Raw genomic sequence first — 23,909 nt, forward strand, 5'->3', positions numbered from 1 at the left:
GTCTTCAACGAATGACTACTACATTTCGATTTACCGCAAACTAGAAACGTTACTTTTACATAGATAGATTTACACAAAATAGTATTCTCGTATACGTAACAATATAAAATACATGTGTTGTAAACGCAGGTAGCCTAACAGATTGCTATAAGCGTAATCTAACAGTTATAAAAACGAATATAGAAGACGGCAATGTCATTGGACACTATGTTTTGAAGTAATTACCTGAAACAGTTCCTATTAAACTTGTATATTTTTGAATGTGTGTGTTTAAGAAGTGTAACATTAGCAACAAATAATATATCCGTAAAGTGCTATACACCAACGAGTTTGTCATCGACGGATTTTACGCATGCGTACCAGTGATGTGCGCTGTCCTATAAAACATATACAACGTTCAGTCTTCAGCTACGTCAAACTCTATTTGTAACATAATTGACAAAAATATAGATCAATATGTTATATCTTTATATTGTATAAAGTTACAAAGTACCTAATCTTCTCTGTAAAACATTGAGGTATATCCACTGTCTATGATATGCAAATACATTTGTATTTCTCGGACTGCTTCTCCGAGATGCTTCCACAGTGGTGTGAAGTCCTTATTGTCTCGACGCTTTCATAAAATGTTACAAGTCTTCGAATGTTGAGAATACGAACTGTTATGCTCACTCAAATAGCTTGCCGGAATCACAAACATTTCGTTATTCCCAGTACTGCGCATGTTCCCGTCCATGGCGCGAGTCAATGACGTCACTCTTGACGCAATCATTTCCTGCTGTTCATTTGAATAATCTCCTGTGTTCAGCGGGCACTGTACATTGTTATCTGCATACAAGTCATCATTGGTGTTGTTTGGTTCGTGTAGTCTTCCTGATGCCACACGTTTCATACCCGTGACAGCGCCACCAGCCGAGTCACGTGACAAACTGTCTTCTGATCCCATGGTCGATGGCGGAAGTTTCAGATATGCAAATGAGTCTGACAACGTATTGACGCTGCTGGTTGCAGAGATTTGATCTTCTCCTGGAGGTATTATCCTGTCGTCACCTTTAAAACAAATAATATTTCAATCAATGCATTAAAAAAACGAACCCGGGGTGAAATATTTCAACCGATTGTCTCTGTCGCTGTTTTAAGCGGGAGATCGTCACCTGCGCACGCGCGGGAATTGAGTCCAAAGCGTTGATAACAACACATGCTAAAACGGATAGGCGTATGGGTAGACGCTTGTTTCGACTCTCCCGCTTTAAACAAATACATTTTTTTGACAAAGACGTGAGTGAACAATCGACATTTTCAAGTACTTCAAGAAGGTGAGCGCCCTCAATTCTTTGCAAACATGTTGCACTCTCGTCAACATCGCGGATGAACATAGTGATTACTTCGATGCGACATTGCCCACTTGTTAGCAGATTTGAACACATTATCCACAGTCGCTTGTAACATGAAGTCAAAAATATGCCGAATCTTGATGTTAGCCCGCCAGTGGCTCGGCAACATCATATATATACTATTATTATTATTATTATTATTATTATTATTATTATTATTATTATTATTATTATTATTATTATTATTATTATTATAAAAATACAAAACTGCAATAATATAAACCAATTCCATGCGAAATCGACGAATAAATGAAGTCACACAAAACACGCAACTTCCAAATGATTGGTTGAAGCTACTGGGTCAAAGCAGGTCAAGTGTTTTCTATTAAGCGTTTTGCTGATTGCAAATCAATCACGTGTCTTGCTGTTTGCCAACCAATCACGCGTCTTGCTGGTTGTCAACCAATCACGCGTTTTGTGGATTGCCAACCAATCACGCGTCTTGCTGTTTGCCAATCAATCACGCGTCTTGTGGATTGCCAACCAATCACGCGTTTTGCTGTTTGCCAATCAATCACGTCTTGTGGATTGCCAACCAGTCACGCGTCTTGTTGATTGCCAACCAATCACGCGTCTTGTGTCATCTCACATGTATATGAAACTTGATTCAAGTCTTACTGCGTGAACTGTTTGTATTATTTGTCGTACTCTTTTTTATCAAGTTTGTTTGTAATACCTATAGCTATAACAGAACGACGATCCCGTGTTTTGAATTGTTGATTTAGACTAAGTCTAAATCAACAATTATGGGTGATCTACTGTAAAACATGTTGAAAAAGCGACATGCAATTTTAGCGAAATGTGGTAAAATGACGTAGTAGCGAAATGTTGGTTTAGCGAATCTCTCTTGTCATTGTTGATTTCCTGTTTTCACGATACTTGTCTGTCGCGCGCCAAAACAAATGCGCAGTTATTACCTCCATAAAATTAAATAAGAAAAACTGTGTAATTTTATGATTCAAATTACTGTATACAAATCCCCAAGCCTTGGCCATTTTGAATTTATAATAAAGTCATTAGCGACATCTTTAATTAGCGAATCAGTTCTCTCGCTAAAAAGACATGCTCGCGAAAAAGACATGTTTTACAGTAATTTCAAAAAATAATTATTGAAAACAAAATTGTCCATTTTCAGCAATATACCAACCAGTCTCACCTGTAGGTGGTTCAGCGTCAACTTTATTACTATTTAAGAAGTAGGTCACCATTCTACCTTTTCCTTTAACTTCAATTTCACCTCGAATTTCGATTACGTAATCACCGCCTTCCAGACATCTGAAATCAACAGCTCAAAATTATACGAGTATCAATGGAAAAACTAAACGAAAATAAAATAGTTATTATAATAGGTGCCCAGACATGTAACTTCTGTCGTCGATGGGGTTAGAATGTGTTGCTAAAATGGTTTGTATTTAGGGCATTATTTGGATATCAATATTATTTTACAGACATGCTACGTGCTTGCCTACTTGTGCAATTCGCAGGTTATTTGTGAGATTGGAAGTGTTAAAAAACAGTGTTTTCAATAGTCAGAATAGTAAAAAAAATACAATAATATTATCCCTGAGTGGTCCCAACAATAAGGGAGATAATATAATTTTTGATTGGCCCAGCAGGAAGATAATTATCCCCCGAGTTGTTCCAATAACAGAGATAGTAATACATAATATATTATATAGTAATTTTCGTAATTTTGGGTTAAATTGTGCTATTTTGATTATTATTGCATTTTCTGTTAGCGAAGTAAAATATACATGGTCATAATAATTGCATGTTGCTAGGAAACACTGTTAATAGCATAATTGGCCTCCAGGTAATCTCCTAGACTATCACTGGTACGGCATATGTACTACCGTAATCCTCTATATCTAAGCTTTCAAAAGATGTATAGGTTGTTATAGTAGCAGGCTTTTATAGAATGTCCGAATCATTTTTCACTATATTGCTTTATCCTTGTCGCAATCTTGATACGTTTGTACTCACAGTTTTGTTTCGTGACTGATATGTATTCTCCCTGGCACGCCATGACTTTCCATCCTGGAGGCTACATTGACTGTATCGCCAAATAAGGAATACCTAGGGACTTTCTCGCCAACGACTCCTGTGACAACGGGTCCTGAATGGATTCCTACGCGAATCTACGTGAAAGATGTTGCAAATTTCAAATTAAGTAATATAGTTGTTATTTACAAATCGACTTCTATGTATAATCTAGCTCACGTAAAATGTATACTATTAATGGTTTGCTGGAATAAATTGCGTAATTCCGATCTATACTCACCATAATAAAATTACATAAAGTATACAAAGTTTACAAAATTAAATTCCGTTTCTGCTCATCTGGAATATTTGGGATGTGTTTTCGAAATAATGATATAAAATGAAAACTCACTTTGATAGAATTCCCATCAGCGGGCGATTTTACTTGAATGGACGCTTTGATTATCCCGAGTGCAAAATTGGCAACTCCCTGGGCGTGAGCTGACTTCGATACATGTAAGCCCCCAACCACCATATAGGCGTCTCCAATCGTCTCAACCTGATAGTAAATTGAATGTAATGAGGATTTTATGAATACGATTACCAAAATAATTTCCCCATCTTTCATTTCTTGACTCTGTCGTACCTTGGTCCACTGGTATTTGTTTTACTCTTTGGACACTTCGAGGCCCGGTATGTATACCACGATGCCACTCAGACGCCATGATTGTGACGCATTCGAGTTTTGCTATGACAAGCATTATTAAAGTTTAGTCATTCAATAATGCAATGAAGCATTGTGTAATTTTGTGGCAATGCAGGAGCCGACAAAGTAATAATGCGTGTCGATGCGCAATAACACGTTGGTGAAGGAAAAGAGATAGCAAATACAAATCATATACTGGAAGCGGCAACAACGACTAGACACGAAATGGGAATCCAGCGCTTAGGTATGGAGATGTAGACTGCTTGACGAATACATACAATTGTTTACGTAACCTCTGAGAGCAACAACCCAACTCAATGATGAAACTCAAAAATAAGCGGAATTATGTGACCCGATACTGACCTTGTAAACCTCGTACACACTGGTGAGCCTGTCAAATCGTGAATACATGTCATTTAGGAGGTGTATGACCTCAATTGGCTTGCAGTGGGAGCAGATGTTCGTGAACTTCACAATATCTGAAAACAGCACCGTTACTTTGTCGAAATATCCTTCAGAAAATAAAAGGTGGGAATACTAATAAAATAAGTTTATATCGCTCTCTAACGGTCAATTATTATGCAATCTACTGAAGGTACACGTGCCTTTTGTGCGTTTGTTCTGACAACTGGCTTCTACAAAGACATGTCAATTGCTGGGAATAAAACAAATTCACCAACCAAATCATTTAATACATGTCACGTACCAATCTAACATTGATGCAAAAAAATCAAATTTCAAATTGGTTTGTTTTAGTTTGACCACAATTATTATGTAAACAAGATGTAAGCAGAATTGTTTAGTAATCGCACGAGTTAGAGCGTATTTCTGATCGTCGACGCCACAGTTGTGGTCAGCAACCTTGTAATGCATTGCAACTACAGAATTATAATACCACGACAAAAACGGAAGATTAAGCAAGCCATTAATGTACAGCGACACATTAAACGTCTATTGCCTGTCAGTTGCCTTGAATAATTCAATGCACACCACGTGATATTGAAATAATCATTCTAATGCATGTTTTTGCCGTAACACGTTATTGAAATCTGTATTAGCATTGTTACTATTGTTTATAATGTCACTTCGAATCCCATTCTTGTCCAACTTTGTCATCAGTGAACCCCTTAACTGTAGATGTTGCACCTTGACTGAAGCTGCAGAGTTGGGTCAACGTATGAGGTTTGAATTACAGGTTAAATACAGTTTCGAAGTGTTCCTCACCTGCGTCTACTTTCTTGCCTTCACGCAGTTGTTCAGCTGCCTGTCTAGGCATCATTGAATACAGCAGCATATCGGTTTTCTTTTTTTCTTCCTCAAGTTGTTTCAGCGTGAGACGTAATTCTTCTTCTTTCTGTTCTAGTTGTTTGGCAAGTTGTAATTCAAGCAGCCTCTTAAAAACAAAAGTTGCTCCCGAATAATGAAACGAATCATATATTGAAAGCAGTACTAATATTACTAGTATTTGAAATGAAATGATGGAAGAGTACAAGTTATTTCCATACAATAAACTAACCTGTTGATTGGCTAGAACTAGATCTCGCGTTAGGTCATGCACAGCGAGATCTGCGAAATGTAAACCGCATTGTTTCATTTCTTCCAATGTATGAACAAACGGTGTACATAGAAAAACAAGACAAAGTAGGTCTTCCATCCACATCATCTGACCTGGAATCCAAACAGAAATAGCGTATTATCAGTATTATGTCATCTGCTCCACGACCCACCTTGCTGAAATGATGATTACATTTTACCTTCGAATTGTCTATGATGGGGTCTGGGTTTAGACGTTTGGGCCACAAACCTCTACTAAAACAGTAACTGGGTTATCCCTAGTATAAACGCGAACGAGGCTGTGAGTTGATGACGTAATCTGACAAATGAAGCGTCCCAGACCCCGCAAATAGTCTAGTGGTGGTGTAATACCTGTATTGAAATGCAAATGAGTGTCACGTACCTCTGAGTATTAGGCGTGACTTGTCGGTGTAGTATTCCTTAACTCGCTCCTTTTTTATCGCCATTACAAACTCTATGTTGATGAATTGTCTGATGTCCTGTGACGTCATAGGTATGTTTGGGTGCATTATCTCTAAAAAGTCACTGACTGTATTTTCGTTCAAGGTCAAATTCTGACAAACTCGTTGGATCATGACACCGCATTGTTTGAACACGAGAGATTCGTCGAATACAAAGTGAAAAGGAAAGGCTCTGCAGAAGGATTCCTCGTCCATCCACAGCCTATCTGGAGCCTGGAAAAAGTTACGTAGATCCCATGTGGAAAACGGACGAGGTATATCGCCCCCTACGACAAACTTTCTCACAGGGCTTGCAATCGTTTTCTGTGGGGAGTAAAATATACAATATAAAACTTAAATTACATTGTAATTATTAATACTAACACAATATTATTAACTTTATTTTGTGCAACCCAATAACAAAACAAACAATAACGCTATGCCAAAACCCCATGTTCACTGACCAGAACATGTCTAACCACTTCATCCAAAATTTTCGTCATGATAGTGCGCGCAAGAGCTATGAGTTCAATGACCTACTAAATTATGCTCAGCGACTCATTAACACGTGGTCACGCGCTCTTGTTCACTGCATTTGCTCCATCGCGATGAAAATACCAACTGAGAAACAGAACACAACTCTGGCATTTTTTCCAATAAAAAAATATAAAAGTTATAATCCACAGAAATTGTATATCGCGAACTCATAAACTGACAATTCTATAATTAATTTGATGCAATTCTCATATTCATTCAGTATATAGAACGCAATAAACTTTACAATTATATATACAATTATACTCACCGTCTTACGCTTGGTACTGATAGCAAAATCACCAACAGAACGTATAATGAATGTTGTGTGAGTTTCCCTGCCGAGTGGGGGCGTTTCCTGCTCAGAGTATACAACCACCGTTACTTCTATATCGAAGAATTTCTTGGCTATTGATTTAACAATCCCTATATTCAATATAAAAGCGAATGAAATTAATTTGCACATTATCACTAAAACATAGTTTTTATGTCGATGTTTCACGTCGATAAAAGAGAATTTATGCATGTCATGACTTGTTTCTTTGTTACAGTATCCTGCAATGTAATGGAGTATTGACGTCATCACACAGTTACGCCCCTAGTAACCAGAAATCTTACACTCGTCCCTGTATACTTACACACTGGGTTATTATTTATATTAATCAATGTTTAAGTCGCAATATATTGTTTATGAAATAACGACCTACATTTTATTGTACGTACCATTAAATCAAAACGCTTGCGCATTTGCATAATTCACCACGTCTGTGTACTATATAGTCATATTCCAATGTGTATGTCAAATCAAAGACACTAGAAAGTGTCTTTGGTCAAATACACAACTGAAAATTACTCAGGTTATTGTTGAATGTATATAATGTATCGATTATTAAACACAATGGTAAGGTATTACAGATTTCTAGACACACACAAGTATTATTTATAGACGTTGTTCGCTGTAAATTGAGCAGTGCATGCATTATATCCACTTGAGAAAAGGAATGATTATCGTCGTCGTAAAAAGTAGTTTACGATGAGCAAATAAAACGCTAGATTGATAGAAAATGATAAGTAGTGCTTACCGACAACGATGGGCTCCAGACCTTTCCTGTTTGAATAATAATGCAACAGTAGACTTCCATCATCTAACTCACTACACCGAAATGAGGGCGCACTCATCTCTGTGAATGTCGATTTCAAGTGTACGAAGTGAAGAAAGTCCAAACTTTCCAAGAACGACTTCAAATCGTTCCCGAGTACAGAGAGAAGCTTTTCATAGCCTAGACGTAGAACGTAAATTACGAAGAACTCGCCAAGCATCTCTAGAACTACGGGAATATCGAGACCTGGCAAGAAACGTTACGAAAAAATGTGAATAAGATGTATTCATGAAAGTATACTTATTTCCCATAGGAAAGAATTCAGTGAAGAATTCCTCAAATATGAGAAATGGACCAATGAATACGTTAGCGACAACAACGTGTTCGGGTGGGTCGGTTCGATAAACAAGATATAAAATCAAATGATAAAAATACAATAATAGTGTTCCAGCTTTTATCGTTGTAATGTTAAATAAAAAAAGTCGAAATAGTTCCCTTTTATTTATTATGACAATATGATATATATTAAAAATGATGTGAGGTGATTTGTGATCTAAATTCAAATATGTACATTCATAAAGAACAAATCGAATATTAACAACATAAAACACGACTACAATAATTCACTCATTGATCGAAAGTTTAGAAAAAATGCATATGAAACACATAAAAAATAGTGACATAGACAACATACTATCTATACCTGGTCAGTATTATTATGGGTGTTGGGAGATTTCAATAAGTTTTAAAATGCGGTCGAAGAATAAACTCGAACTAAATCGATTAGACGTCAGACCACAGCTAGTAAATCTGATATTGCTTGAAAACATTGTATATTGATGAAAAGCGAGATCTTATCCTACGATCGATGATTTCTCAAAGGGACAGAATTGTGTTACAACTCATCCATTATGCAGTGAAGTAAGTTGCACCTCCTAGCAACAAGGTGATTCTGTGACGTAAATGGTTGAACGGAAGGCCGTTCACATCGTCATTATTGAGTTTATTTGTAGTCGTCCGTCGGTTATTGAGAGATATGATAAATGATGAACTACTACACAACCAGATGAGGTAGTGAACAACATCTCTTAGTTGATGTTAACACAGGAAGTAACGCACAGAAATAACACAATATACTGAACGACATATCTTTCATCAAACTCATGACGTCACGTGATTACGTTTTGTCACTAGAAGGCGCGAATTATATGAAAGTTGTGCATAGGAGATGTGAGCACTGAAGGAAATACAAAGTCCATCGGTATAAATTGTGCGCAAAGTTTAAAAGCGCTATCAATATACTAATTCAAGTGACGTCAATGACACCACTTTAACACAGATTAAAACAAAAACATCTTAAAGGGCGGTGCTCGTCGCGCCGCGTCCTGTTCGATATGGGACTCATAGCGACGTATACAACGCGTGTAAAATACATTGTTTATTTTCGAACACGCGCTGCGCGACGACCACCGCGCTTTAATCAACTAAAACATCACTTAAATAAGTCTTGTGTAAGATACAAATCCCTCGGTTTTAACGCATGATGGCTTTAACAGAAAACGTATATCCCGATGTCTATCTTTTCTAAATTCAAATATCAAAGCAAACCTTGATAAATATTCAAGTATTTCTTCCGCAGGATATGCTTGTGTTCTAATAAAATTTATAATATTGCTGCTCGGCTTGCTGTTCTGTTATTTGATATATCAATACCCGTTGTCTCTATGACAAATGCGACACTTACCTAAAATTATCGAAACGGCTTGCAGTATTCTAAATGACACAGTGTCTTTGTAATTTTGGTGCGTCAAAAACGCGATGTCATCAATGTCCGCCTTGGCTCTGAGAAAACAAACCACAAAAAGAAAACACATTATCGTCGATCAATAACTAGAATTTCTGTGAAACAACGCCGACATAAATACGATAGATAATCCAAAGCTTTGTTTTGATACACTGCGTAACTGCTAAAGCGCTGGTTAATCCGTACGATTGTATTGCTCTATTCTTATGTCGTCGTTATTCAGACATCATTTTTTTACTCGATACATACATATTGTGTATTGCTCTCAATAATGTTGTATTCAGATGTCAGATTTATAAATACCGATGATTTTCTTTCTGCGTAGCTTCAAACAAGACAAGCTGATTCTGATAATTTTGTATACAACTATGTAAAAACGAAATTTTTCACAGTTTTTTAACTAAATTCCCGGGGGAGTGGGATGAGGTCCTCCACCTGAAAACTGCACGTGACGACGAAATTGGGAAACTTTCACCGACGGACAGTTATTTGTTACGTCTTTTACTGGTTTGCTAATGTCCATGTCCATGTATCGAAATGTACATGTCAGAAGAGTCAAATGGAACGTACTCGTGTATGTATTCCTAAAACCAGAACACTCGACAGGGTGAATAGAGGATGTGTTTTGCGATACAAAATATTGATTATTGTCGATTCTGGATATCAGCAGTTGATCATGAACTGAATACAATGTGTTGCAAAATCGACATCATAGTTTACGACAAATCATCTCGGTTGTTACGAGTTCGATCGGCAGACCTCGCAAATCTACTTCAGGTTACCCCCACCCTGTCTACTTATTGCCATAATCATCATTTAAAAAACGCGGAAGTGTTCAATAATTCGACGAATTTCACTGACACCGCTAGCTAGCAGGAACAACAATCTGTGGAGTGAACTTCGTAATCTAGAAATGAAATACGTTTATCTAAAATAGAAACATGACAAATCTGGTCATATCACTGATGAAGTATAACATGTCACACTGTGCCGAACTCGTGGCCATGATATTCATCTCACATATACTGAGACGCCGTCTATACATCAATGATTAAGATTATATCGCCCAGATAATCATTGTACATGATTGAAATCCACTATGTTTCCATCTAACGTGCAGGTTTTTACTTTATAGTTAAGTTATGTACGTGAATTGATTGGCCGCAAAATGTTACACTGACTGGCAGTGAAGGCGGGATAGTTAAAATTTTACGTACTGTGTTCTTGTCTGCAAAATACTGATTTGTAAACTGATCATTTATAAAACTCAATTACAGTACACAAAAAACTCTAGTGCGATTACAAGAAAATCGGGAATAAATCTCATTGCACGAACAAGCTTATACGATATCACGTTATCCATGTTAATAGTGTTTGTAAAGTTATACATTTGTCACCGTAACGCCACAAGTAATAGCGTGCCGTAATTCTGCGGTTAATTTTACGGGGTATTTTCATCCTACCATATAAGGAAATGCGAATTTCAAATATTGAATGAACTTTTTGAATTTCGACATTCCCATGAAAGTATAATATGTATAATAACAGAGGTACATTACTTGGGGTTTGCAACGGCCGTAGTACTGTATGGTGACATTATGTCAAGATCCCATTCAAGTCTCATCTTGTAGATAGCGACTGATGCGACGACCTTCTGACATGACATAGGCGGTTTGTAATAATCAATAAAACATGTATTACCACATTCATAGTGAAAAAATGCAATACATCGAAAATGTACAGAAAATATAGTTATCGTATTCCGTCATATCGTGAGCAGCTATTTTGATCCACCTGGACATCCCAGTATCCTAGTGACCTCGGGCATGCGCATTCGCATTTTTCTGAGTTGGAACGCTTATGCGAGAGCGAGATTGTAACGGGATCTTGGTATCATGTCACCGTAGTTGCGAGCCCCAAGTAATGTACCTCTGATAATAATAAGGTTATTACGAGAATACCTCAAATTACGCGCGCGTCGGCCGATACACCAGTTGTACTGTCTTCGTGCATACTTTGCAGTATTCTCGTAATAACCTCACATTACGTCGAAACAATATGTGAACAGAGAAGATTGTATCTAATGAGAATAATGGTTTGTGATTCTTATTTTGGGATGGGCCTTGCCGTGTTTAATTTAAAAACATTGTAACATTTTGTGAAGATTGAAACGGTTATTGGCGGGGACATCGACAAAATCATCGTAAGCAGGATCATCGTCGTCATGACGAAATATGCCTCATGTACTTGTTTCTGATTCATGATGAATATATGTGAAGACATGTTTTTATTCCTTGAATGAGCACTGGTCATTTGTGAAAATTGTCATTGGCACATCGTTTTGCCCATCAATGTATGCATACATAGTTGTATGCATACCGAACGCATATTGGCACCCGCTGTTGTTGTCGACGATGTGTATACTCGTGTAAGTGACCTACATTCAATATCCTGCCATTAACATTCTATCGTTTGTATCAAACAACTTGTAAGTTAATAAACAGGGGAATATTACACACACAAAAACGCTTAGTTCATGGATTTCAAAAAACGTGGAGCTGGGCAAGGGGTAGTAAATTGGATACATCCATCTCACTGAAAGACACTTCATACAGCGAATCTAATGACGATTCTGAACGAGCCCCAGGACACATCGCGCCAACACAGCAGGTACATGGCAAATGCATTCATGTCACTTAAATCTTACAATAAACACCAACTATAAAATATAAATAAATAAGTAATACGTACATTAAAACGTCCATGCATTTGAGTAACATAAATTTCATAAAACTCGTCATTGTCGTATCTATGTATGTCATATATGTTAAATAGCATCATCATATAAAAGGAATTCAACTTTGTTAAATTAAAATTCGAACTTGAAAGGAAGTTTAATTTACATGCAAATTAACTATCGGGTTGTAATGTTTCATCCATGTTTTGCAAGCAGATTCACAAATTAAATTTATTTATACTCATTCCAGTAGACTATTATCAGGAGATTTTTTGTACGAGCATGGTCCGAGTAAGTCACCACATCACACCACGCCATTTTTATTCATCCTCGTCCGACTTGTGTTATCAATAATATATTTATCACACTAGAACTAACCAAATGAATGTAACAAGGTTTCCAGTGTGGGTATTCATGTTGGGGCATGTATCGTGACGTCACGTATTCACCAGTAGTCATTAAATCAATACGAAGGTTAATCATAATATCATATTTAACATATATTGACTTTGTGTGTTTTCGCATTTCACTTGCGTTGTGTTGTGCTGTAAATACATGGTAAATAAAAGATTAATAGTCTACACATGAATAGTCAAATATCAATGTACCGGCTTAAACCGGTTGCATATAATAACATAAAATGTATATTGTTTAACGTGAAAATAGAATACTAGTATTATTGACTTCATACCCTATAGCACAAACCATAACGCGTACAGTTTGTTTCAGTTGCAATTTCGAAAGAGTTATGATTATTTTCTTCTTTGATTGTATATTTAATGAAGTCTTCGATTTATCTACTTGGTGCGTGTGTTTTACATATAAATTGCCGTTCTTGGTGCCACCAATATTAAGTTAATACATTTGCATTACTTGGGGTCCATTAGTAAAAACACAATAGTGTCTAACTGTCAGTGCATTATCTAGTGTGTACTTTATACATTATTAACAGACTTTGTATCATTTTAATATACTAAATCTGAACGCTGCCTCCTTCATCAGCATATATCAAAAATGCTTTAAATAGCAGAGCGCTTTCCTTGAATTGCTTTTATATTATGAAATAAAGATTTTTGCAATATTTTTTAGCGACATGTTAGTTAGTCTTTATTTATTAGAAACTTACATTTTCAACACTGCCACAGATTTACCTTCAGCGAGACATTACGCGCGGGCTCAAACAATCTGAACTGCATCGTTCAATGCTGCGAATCAGACATCATCATCGCTATGGTCGGTTCAAGGATTCAGCTTTACGTATCATTGATACAGTAAATGTGTGCGTGTAAGATGTTCTAAAACCACGACAATGTGAATTTATTAAACATTCACACGAGTATTCAGCATTATCTGGTTCATTTAATTAAACAGTTAACAAAAATCTAATTCAGGGAAATCCTTCCTTTATATATTATTGACCTTGAACGCAAAATGTGTCTGACAGTTAAATTTTCATTTACATACAATATGTATTTTTTCTTCGACGTGATTTTGCTGATATTTGTTAGAATGAGTTGCACTTAATACAGTAGTTTACGAATAGGTAGATTACGGACGGCGAATTTAAATATATATAGCATAAATATATATATAGCATAAATATATATAGCATAAATATATATAGCATAAATATATATATAACTCACACTTGTTGTATGCAAGTAAAAATAGTATAGTCACTTATATTATACTAGTAATTGGGAAAATGAAGAAATACAAATTTAGGAAGATATAAGCAAATAAATAATAATGTAATAGTTATTATTATTAACTGCAACTGAGAAGTATATGAAGATCTGTCTTCTCGTGTTACAATAATTGTCACAGACGGGAGACTAACCTGTGTATGCCCTGAATGTTACAATTATGTTAATGAACAAAAATGCACTATATCATCACCGATATGTGAAGTACGTTTGTCAAGCAGTTCAATCAGAAACTAGCTTATTGATGAGGTATGCTATTCACACGGATAGACGATCAGTCTGCGTGTTGACAGTTTACGTATTCACACCACGCAAAGCGTGTCCAATTCGACGGCTAATCGATCTACACTAATTGTAGCACATTGTTAATAGATATGTAATATGTATCCATATTTGCATACTAATCGCATTGTTATAAGTTAAGTAATCTATAGTCACATCGCAGATATCCATATTTGCATACTTTGCAAATACATACTTTACTTTTTCATAATTAAATAACTTCACCCTCATTTTTGCCTCTCCATTCATGCAATTACATTTTTAGCTACATATTAGGCAACTGGTTAGTTTCTTTAAAAATAATTAAAAAATACTGTTTATTTACGTGTCATGATTTTCTCATACCTGTCGGTGTATGTGAACTACATTGTTATGTTTTCCATCCTAATATATGCTATGACTACTGATCCATTGGGTCACAGTTGTGTGTTTAGCAGTAATTGAACAGGATTGACAACGTGTTACCAGTGTCACGTATCTCCCAACTGGGACGGTTCGTTCAGTTCATATCAATCAATTACGTTTTTGTAAAGCATGACATTACACACACTGGGTGTTATCAGTGGCGGCGATCGTCCGTTTTATGGCGCTTTAACTGTCTAACATACACTTGTTTATAGCATACAAGATACAAGATATTGTATTTGGAACGTACACAATACAGAGCTTGAGTAAAGTCCAAAAAACAAAACAAAAAGAAATAACAATACAAAACAACTAACTAAATAACTAAACTAAAATAATTTCATAATCTGAAAAACAAAATTAGCTAAGTTAGTATAGATAAATTTATCATTACTAGAGAAAACAAATCATTCTTACATAAATTTTGTAGATTGGGTGCATAAATATACAATGATTTAAGAAATTTATCCCTGTGCCCATTAATATCATTATGCATCATATAATGTATTTAATTCCCCAAGTCGTCGTTGTTACATAAATTACATACTCTATTATCTCTATCAGTACCCTGGTAACGGCCTGTCTCAATAGGTAGAAAGTGTGCTGAAATACGGTATTTAGTTAAAGCTATTCTATGTTTCTTGTTTTTAATTTCATCCAAATAGTTATCTAACTTATAATTACTTTTAAATGTGTTGTAAGTGCTTAACTTATTATGGCCAATTTTCTGTAAATCAATTCCCCAATATTTAATGTAAATAAGCTTCATCTTCTCTTTGAACAAGTCACAGAAATTTGCTTGACTGATATCTACATTATCCATTTGAGTAATTCTCAACAGCTTTTGTATAAAGGTAAACCATTGGTCATGGGTGTAAGCACTGCTTTCTTTGAATGCTGCATTAATGATTGCATTGTTTGTTTTTTACATGACATTCTTTGATATGATTTCATGACTGTCGTACAAATTTCTTCCATAATTGGGTACCGTCCCAACTCCCCTCTACAGGCATTATTTGATGCCTTCTTATGAACCCTAAGTACTCTTTTGCAGAACTTAACATGAACTTTTTCAGTTACCAATTTGTCTGAGAATAATTTTGAAATGAAATTGTCATCATCAATCTCAGACTTGTTAGTTCTTGATCCTTTAAAAGCATTTGTCAAGAACCCACCCCAAACATCCACACCATAAAGTATAATTGGTTTAACTATAACAGTTTACTTGCAAGTGCTTCCGTTACCACCAGCCCCACGTCTGTGGTGCCTTCGTTTAATACTGTAAAACCTATTCCACTAACGTCATTGACACCAGTCTCACAGTTGTCATGCCATTTCACCAATCCACGGTTACTCTTTTTTAGTAACCGTGACCAATCCCACATGTGTAGTGCCATCCATTCAATAATTTGTTGTACAATCTGATTCACTTTGTTTATACCATCAGCCACGCAATCTGTCATCTATTCCATATTCTGTTGCATAGCATATTTTACTTTAGTCATAATCATAGTAGCAACACCTGTAGTGTCAATCACTCAATCTGTATATATTTCCCTAGTTGTCATGGCCCATTTTCGTCAGTGTACAAACTGGTCTGCTTTATTTACCATCTGTAGCGCCATCCATTCCATACTTTGCTGTAAAACGCCAACGTTAAACAATGCCATCTTTCCTAATTGACTGCCATACTCTGAGCTACTTATAGTGACGTACAACGTAGTATTTTGAAGTTACGTAATCAACAGTTTTGTGTAGAGGCTCTGTTTGGCTTGAATAACGACGTACAGGTGGTACCATACATGATTGCGCCATAAATTTCAACTTATCCCATAATACTTGTTTATTGTTTTAATGGCCATGATTAATTAACATATTTTACACGCAAAGTGAAAATAAATAAAAAAAAATTCGAGAGATACAAAAATGCGTTTTGAAGCATGTCATTCACCTCCTACCACGTGTGCTATACACGTACTGATGTAATACGATGCCAATAATGAATATCTGTCTGATCATCTCATTTGCATTGAAATTATATTGACTTGAAATAAACAGATCAGTGTACGAATTACGCATGTATGTATGTTAATCCCACTGTTTATTTAGCCTGGATTTAAAGCAGTTGACAACAGTCTTGTTTTACGAGTTCTCATTGTATACTGTAAAATACTTTATTTTAGCTGGAATGTATTTTCACTGACTTTGATGAGTTGAATGTGAAATATGGGGAAAAGAGTATATTCACTGGATTTTATGTTCACTGAATCACACCTTCAGCAAAAATAGGGAAAATAAATTTCAAGCGGAAATAAAATATTTTACAGTATTTAAAATAAACATTTCCCATGCATCATTAAAAAAGTGATTTCGAAAATAATATTAACATGTACGTTTATATTTTCACGTAATTATTTCCACTGTATGTGTAGAGTGAGGTATTCGGAGAATATCTTGAATATTGGTCGCGTTTTTAGGCATGTTGGTATATATGACCCGTGGCTTTTGATGATGTGTCTTATACTTCTTTTCACGCTTACTAACTTGACGGCTTAATTAACTTGATGGTTGCTTGTCGATGTGAACGTAATTACAGATCATCATTGTTGCGATCAGTACGCGACAATTAATGTTGACAGATTAGTTGGGAATAAACACTAAGATATAGTGCATATATAGTATACGGATCATTTACATGTGTGGCGTTATAGTGATTTAGATGGAACTTTTATAAGTAATAAATTAACATATTTGTATCCATGTCCAACATAGCTCTCTGTTGGATGTATAAACCTGCCATTTCACACGTATCTCCAATCTTCTTGTAACAGGACATGTGTCGTTTCTAGATCTGGCTGACGGAGAGTAAGCCTATCGATCGGCAAGCACACTCGACATACCACCATAACGCATTACGGTCGCGCAAGACACTTTTCAAGTTATATATTGCGTGAGACTCAGTTTAAAGACGATCCACCTCAAATGACTTAATGATGAGGTGGTTTGGAATTCATTGAAACTGTTTGGGCATATAACTTGCCACCCGCTGTACTGACGAATCGTTTAGTGCTGTCCCTGCCCGGTATACAGGCAATGTATCATCTTATCGGCCAGCTTTTGAGGTACTTGACACATAGACCTTAAAAATACATATGTTTAATGTCTGTGGTCGACATGAGCTTGTACATGTTTCAAGACCATTGTGATTTCAATTGATAGAAATCTACGGCGACCGCTCGTAAATTTACCACTGTAGGGCAATAAGAACCGGAATTTCAGAATGTTCTGAATCAAATGTTATTTAAATCGTCTGTGCATGTTAGAGTACCCAATCCTACGTCATAAAAAATAATCACATTGAGTCTTTCAGACTTATGTCACGGAGAATTGAATATTTTGGATTTAGGAGCGTGTCATTATTACCTCAATGTGTGTTACATATATGCAACAATACACGACTCAATTATTGCTATTAATCTGCACTAACAAGGTTTGAAAATCTGGCAGGAGAGGAAATCGACGAAATAATGTTGTTAGACCAAAAAAATATACCCACCCCGCATATATAATGGTTCATCCCTTTACATATGTTCTTCGGAGATTATAGGAGAAATGTAATCAAGAAATCAAGGCGAATAATTGCATCGTGCATATCTAAGCCGTGTATGAGGTTTTTGTTATCAAAGCTGAAGCTGTGATTGAATTTTCTTATTTCCGAGTCGTTTATAATCAGTTATCTGTGTGGAGACTTGACTCGGGGTTGATAACCTGTGGTGCTAGTACACCGCTATTGAACATGTAATTGATTGTAAAAATTACCAATTCACCAAAATTGTCGTAATAACTTTAAATTACACATTGTTCGTGCAATAAAAGATGGACGACAATGTGACGTCATATGTTAATATATCATATTCACTGGAGAAGAAAGGTTAGTTGAAATCATTATATTTCTTTATAATTCAGTAAAAACTAAAGTAAACCTGTAAAAATCGTCACTAAGATATTTCGAATGGAATACTAGTAAACTTAGTGTACTATAAGTATACAGAGTGGGATAGTTTATTCTTAAAGACGCACAACAGTGTATACATTCTCAATATTTTCTACTGTAATTCATCAGTTAATTTCTTATCAAACTGAAATGTTAAATGGCGCTGCCCTATAAATGACGTCACGCTACTTGCCACTCCACTTCAGATGACGCGAGTAACTGTTCCACTCGAAATAATACAATTGAGTTCAATAAACGTTTCATACGCCATGACTACTGCAAGCGAAAGCGCTCGATGACATACACAAATAAACGAAAATACGTAAGGATATACGAAAGCACTCTTAAAAAACACTGGAGTGTATACTGAAACACAGACAGAAAAAATAACCAACCTTGTGTCGTCTTCGACAATATACCTCATTTGACGTGGTCATATATTTGTTTACATTTTCGCGTTTTCGGATGGTACATTTGACCCTAAACCTGATTGTAACTATACAGCTACTCTGAAAAGAATCTGTGCTACCTGTCTCACATGACAGAGGTGATCCGTTCAACAAAATGCAAGCTATCTATCTGACATGCTACATACTCTAAATTTCATATTCACAAGGCTTATATTCGTTCTTTAAAATTTCGTACAAATATGTTATTTTTTAATATCGTATTTTCTAGATCAGAATACACGATCGATTTTATATAACATACGTCATACGTGTTCCACAAAATGTCGATTTACTTGGTTAGTTTCCTGTATTAAAAGAGCTTATTACTATAATACTCATCTTTTCTGGGAAAACATGTTTATAATCCACACAGTCGACGGTTTATCCATAACTGGAACCTGAACGCATTTTATAGTAAAACAGTATCGATTGATAATATAGAAGAAAACGTGTTTATAGTACGCGATACAATTAATATGTGAATTATATTTATTTCAAGATATATTTGAGTCAGACGACAGTTTCGGACATTAAATATCACGGTTGTTCCTCTGAACGTTAATACTACTTTGCACATTGCAAATGCAGAGATTTATATTGCAGAATTGTACATTAATTTAATCAGCAAAAATGCTAATATTTCGAGAAACTTGTTTACGACTCACAAAACTATCAATGTTTGCTCAGTGCAGCATTGGTACCCTTTAAATGGTACGTACTAAGGTATATGCATTTATTTAGCGTATTTTCAAGAAGAAGAGAATGAGAATGGAATGGGGAGAATGGAAAAAAAGATTGTAGTGGGGAAATCAATATTAGTATTATTACTATGAGGTTATTACGAGGATACTTCAAAGTATGCACAAAAACAGCGGTGGTATCGATCGACGCGCAGTGGAGGTCGATGCGACCGCGTACTGTCTGAGTGCATACTTTGCAGTATCCTCGTACTAACATTATTACTATACATCGTTTCCTTCCAGAAATACATCATGGGAATGCCGAAATCCAAAACATTTAGAACAGAATCAGCGAACTTCTTCGTGCGGAGTCCGGTCAAACCCTGATGACAGCCATGTTTGTTTTTATTATTAGAGGACGCTTACGTGCGTAATCGTTCCATATTTGTAATTTGCATTTCCGAATATGGAAGGATGGAAATACCCCGCAAGATACTGCAAAATTACGGCACGCTGTATCTTATGGCGTTACGGTGACAGTTGTCTAATAAAATGTTATACTCACACTATTTTGTCCCAAGTCTCTTCTCCGTATTTCTCGGTGACGAGTGTCCGTATACACACATGTATAAGTCCATACTGTATAAAGGCAATTCAGAACAAACCTTACATTTAATAGAATGGCCGTCTAAATCTCCCCCGCTCGCGTCAACTGTTATATCATGGGTACGTGAATCAGAAGAACTGTGGATGCGGTGACGGAGAGAATAGAGAACAGTATTTGATTGGTAAAAAAAGTCACGTGACTTCATCGTTGTCAATGAGATCTCTGCGGCCATTTTGCGTCTGAGGCCTACTCACCTATTCACGTAGTTCCACGTGTGTCATTCAAACATTCTGGCCAATAGCGTCGCCGCATCTCACATTAAAGCGGGAGGGTCGTCACCTGCGCACGCGCGGAAATTAAGTCTTAAGTGACAATAAAAACGTAAAGGCTCATGGGTAGACGCTTGTTTATAAACAATGACACGCTATGGTCATCTGACGCGTGCGCAGATGATAACTCCCACTCTTTAAAACTCCGCGACAACAAAATGGGAAAGATGAATTATGACACAATCAAGAGTTGCGTTGATAGCATTCAAGTGGAATATGAGAATTTAGTTCACACGGAATTCACTTGCCGTATTTACATAACAACGGCTCATTTGATTCTCACTTTTCATTGAATTTTGTCGAAAAGAAGATAATTATATGAAGTAAATGGTCAGGTTCGTTTTCATCACGAATAAAAAAAATCTTATTCATTTGAATAAAAACTTCACTGTCCGAATTTGCATATTCTTACATTAAGGCACGTGTAATAAACAATGAGTTTTACACGAATGGTGATATACCTCACCGCTTTAATCAAATCCTATTCCTGGTGTTCAACCTAGTTCTTGTCATGCAGCAATAATCGATAATTATTAAAATATAGTCATAAACTGAAAATACGTGTTTTAGACATAATTGATTGCATAGTATATCATATGAGTAGAGCTCACTGTGGTTACAGCAACGATTGTACCACTCTTGGATGGGAACTATGACAGCATGCCGACCATTAACACATGTTAGATAAATGACCCACTTAATGCTTACACTGACAATCTACGGTTTCTCTATACGACTTTACCGACAATATAAGTGCCATCATTCTTGTCGACATGTTTATTTTTGTACGGTTTCCATCCAATTTTAGAGTGCATTTTTGCCACAATACTTTTCCACATTTGATTTACATCGTAATTAGGGGGTTACTTTCACTCTTGAAAACCGGACAGCATGATTAGATAGAACACCGTTGTTTGGTATTACTTTGTCCTCTGAAACAGCTGCTGTGATGTCAATGTTCATACACGATAAGAGTAGATTATAAAGTAGTTAGATACCGGGTGTGTCAAAATAGCACTAATGTATTGACTGTGTGTCCTTGCCGACAATATGAATCAAACTCTTCTTTCAAACTTGTGTGTGTAATGATTACAATTGGCGTTACGAGTGTATGATTTTAAAAGTGACGTTGTCACAACTGATGAATTCGTACCTTTTTTCTCGGCTATAGCGCGAAAATCCAGGAGTTGTAATCACCTACTTCGTTGTTTCAACAGGTAATACTAGCACATCATAGGCATATCTCTTTAATACTACAAAATATTTCTCATTTGTGTCAAAATATCCCCTCACTAATGTGTACCCTATTGCGTCAAAATATCCCTCAGTAAAAAAGTACCTTAATATGTCAAAATATCCCTCAGTAAAAAAGTACCTTAATATGTCAAAATATCCCTCAGTAAAAAAGTACCTTAATATGTCAATATATCACTCAGTAAAAAAGTATTCCTCAAGTTACGAAGTACTGCGATGTGTCAAAATATCCCCGCAGTAACAATGTATCCCAATTATGTCAAAATATTCCCCAGTAGCAAAGTACCCCAATGTGTCAAAATATCCCCTCAGTAACAATGTATCCCAAATATGTCAAATAATTCCCCAGTAGCAAAGTACCCCAATATGTCAAAATATCCCCTCAGTAACAATGTATCCCAAATATGTCAAATAATTCCCCAGTAGCAAAGTACCCCAATATGTCAAAATATCCCCTCAGTAACAATGTATCCCAAATATGTCAAATAATTCCCCAGTAGCAAAGTGCCCCAATGTTTCAAAATATCTCCTGAGTAACAAAGTATCTCTAATATGTCAGAATATCCTCTCAGTAACAAAGTACCCTTAATGTGACAAAATATTCCTTCAATACCCCAATATGAAAAACATCTCCTCAGTAACAAAATGTAAAAAACCTAATATACTCACGGGTTTTTCAAAACACTCATCATGTGTCAAAGTACCCGCTTTGTGAAGAAGTATCCCTAATTTGACGAAATATCACCTCAGTAACACAATACCTCTAGTGCCACAAAATGCATTTCATGTAACGAAACACTCCTCGCGCAACAATATATACCCCTCAAGCAACAATGTTACACGTAAATCCACACGTGCGCAAATTGTGGTTAATGTAACACAAAGCAATGTACAAGATAATCAATCATTACATCATATTGTAAACAACGAACAACCAATTAGAGGTCTTAATTTATTCATAGTATCTAAACAAGTACAAGTGATGAGTCCTTCCTGAATGTTTGTCCATTATATCACGTGTCATTTCAAATGTTAACTGATAGGCAGCTTTGTTATTGTGCAAATCATGTACCAGGGAAACTCGTTCTCATTTACGTGCCTGAGTGTGAAATGCATACAATAATGTAGTACATGAGGCTTGCCATCACGCATGACTGAGAGAATTGAATGAGTCGATGCCGCTTAGTGTATAGGCACACTTTAAGGGAGTAACGACACCTGATTGAACAGGTAAGTCCTGAACATTCAGACCCAATACACGAACACCAAAAGGCTTTCAAAACACAACATAGGTTAATAAAACATTGCCGAGATAGTTACTCACCATGTTTAGGACGGGTTTTCGTCTTGTTCAATAGGATAACGTTGAGTATTACCGGATGCGATTAGGTAATGCGAGAACAAGTCATACCGTGTATATACTGCTTATGTAAAAGTCATCCTACCGAGATAGGAATATAAAACGACAATTTGCTCAGGCCACATACGGTAAACTTAATGTTTCACGGAGTGTTGCCGATTGCATTATATATGCTTCAAGCACAATCGGATTATGTTGTCGTTTCGTTTGGTCCTCGTCAAGATTGGCTGAGATGCTTAAACATATTCTAATTTCAAGGAGCGTTGACTTAGCTAACACAGCAGGGTTTACTGTTCCATTCACCTTACTTATTAGTGACATGAGCTGGTGACACGCAAACTGTTCGTAGCGTTGATAATGTTTTCATCTGTAGTCGTCTATGAATAACGAACGACTACACAACCAAACACAATATCGATTTGAGTGACATTGCCTTAACCCGTATGCGTCATTTTGACGTCACGGAATCGATACGACATTGGAGGGCGCTACTTACAGTAAACGTATATTGCAGAGAAGAACATGCACTGTAAAACTAGCTAGTGATGTCAACTGCTTTGTATTATCTCTAAT

General features: G+C 36.2%; 1 protein-coding gene across 1 annotated transcript; it reads right to left on the bottom strand.

The window, feature by feature from the left end:
* Positions 1-447: 447 nt before the first annotated feature.
* Positions 448-23,596, bottom strand: LOC100368682 (guanylate cyclase soluble subunit beta-2-like). Its single transcript, XM_085508390.1, has 13 exons — positions 23,301-23,596; positions 20,352-20,425; positions 9,474-9,571; positions 7,712-7,975; positions 6,901-7,055; positions 6,038-6,419; positions 5,597-5,748; positions 5,305-5,473; positions 4,444-4,592; positions 3,787-3,933; positions 3,378-3,532; positions 2,551-2,669; positions 448-1,050 (listed from the first exon to the last, which is right to left on the bottom strand). Exons 1-13 carry the CDS (start codon positions 23,301-23,303, stop codon positions 620-622), a joined length of 2,298 nt encoding a protein of 765 aa, XP_085364516.1. The 5' UTR covers positions 23,304-23,596; the 3' UTR covers positions 448-619.
* Between the last annotated feature and the right edge of the window lie 313 nt (positions 23,597-23,909).

Source organism: Saccoglossus kowalevskii, chromosome 15 (genome assembly GCF_978046115.1).
Source record: "Saccoglossus kowalevskii chromosome 15, keSacKowa6.1, whole genome shotgun sequence".
NCBI classification, from domain to species: Eukaryota; Metazoa; Hemichordata; class Enteropneusta; family Harrimaniidae; genus Saccoglossus; species Saccoglossus kowalevskii.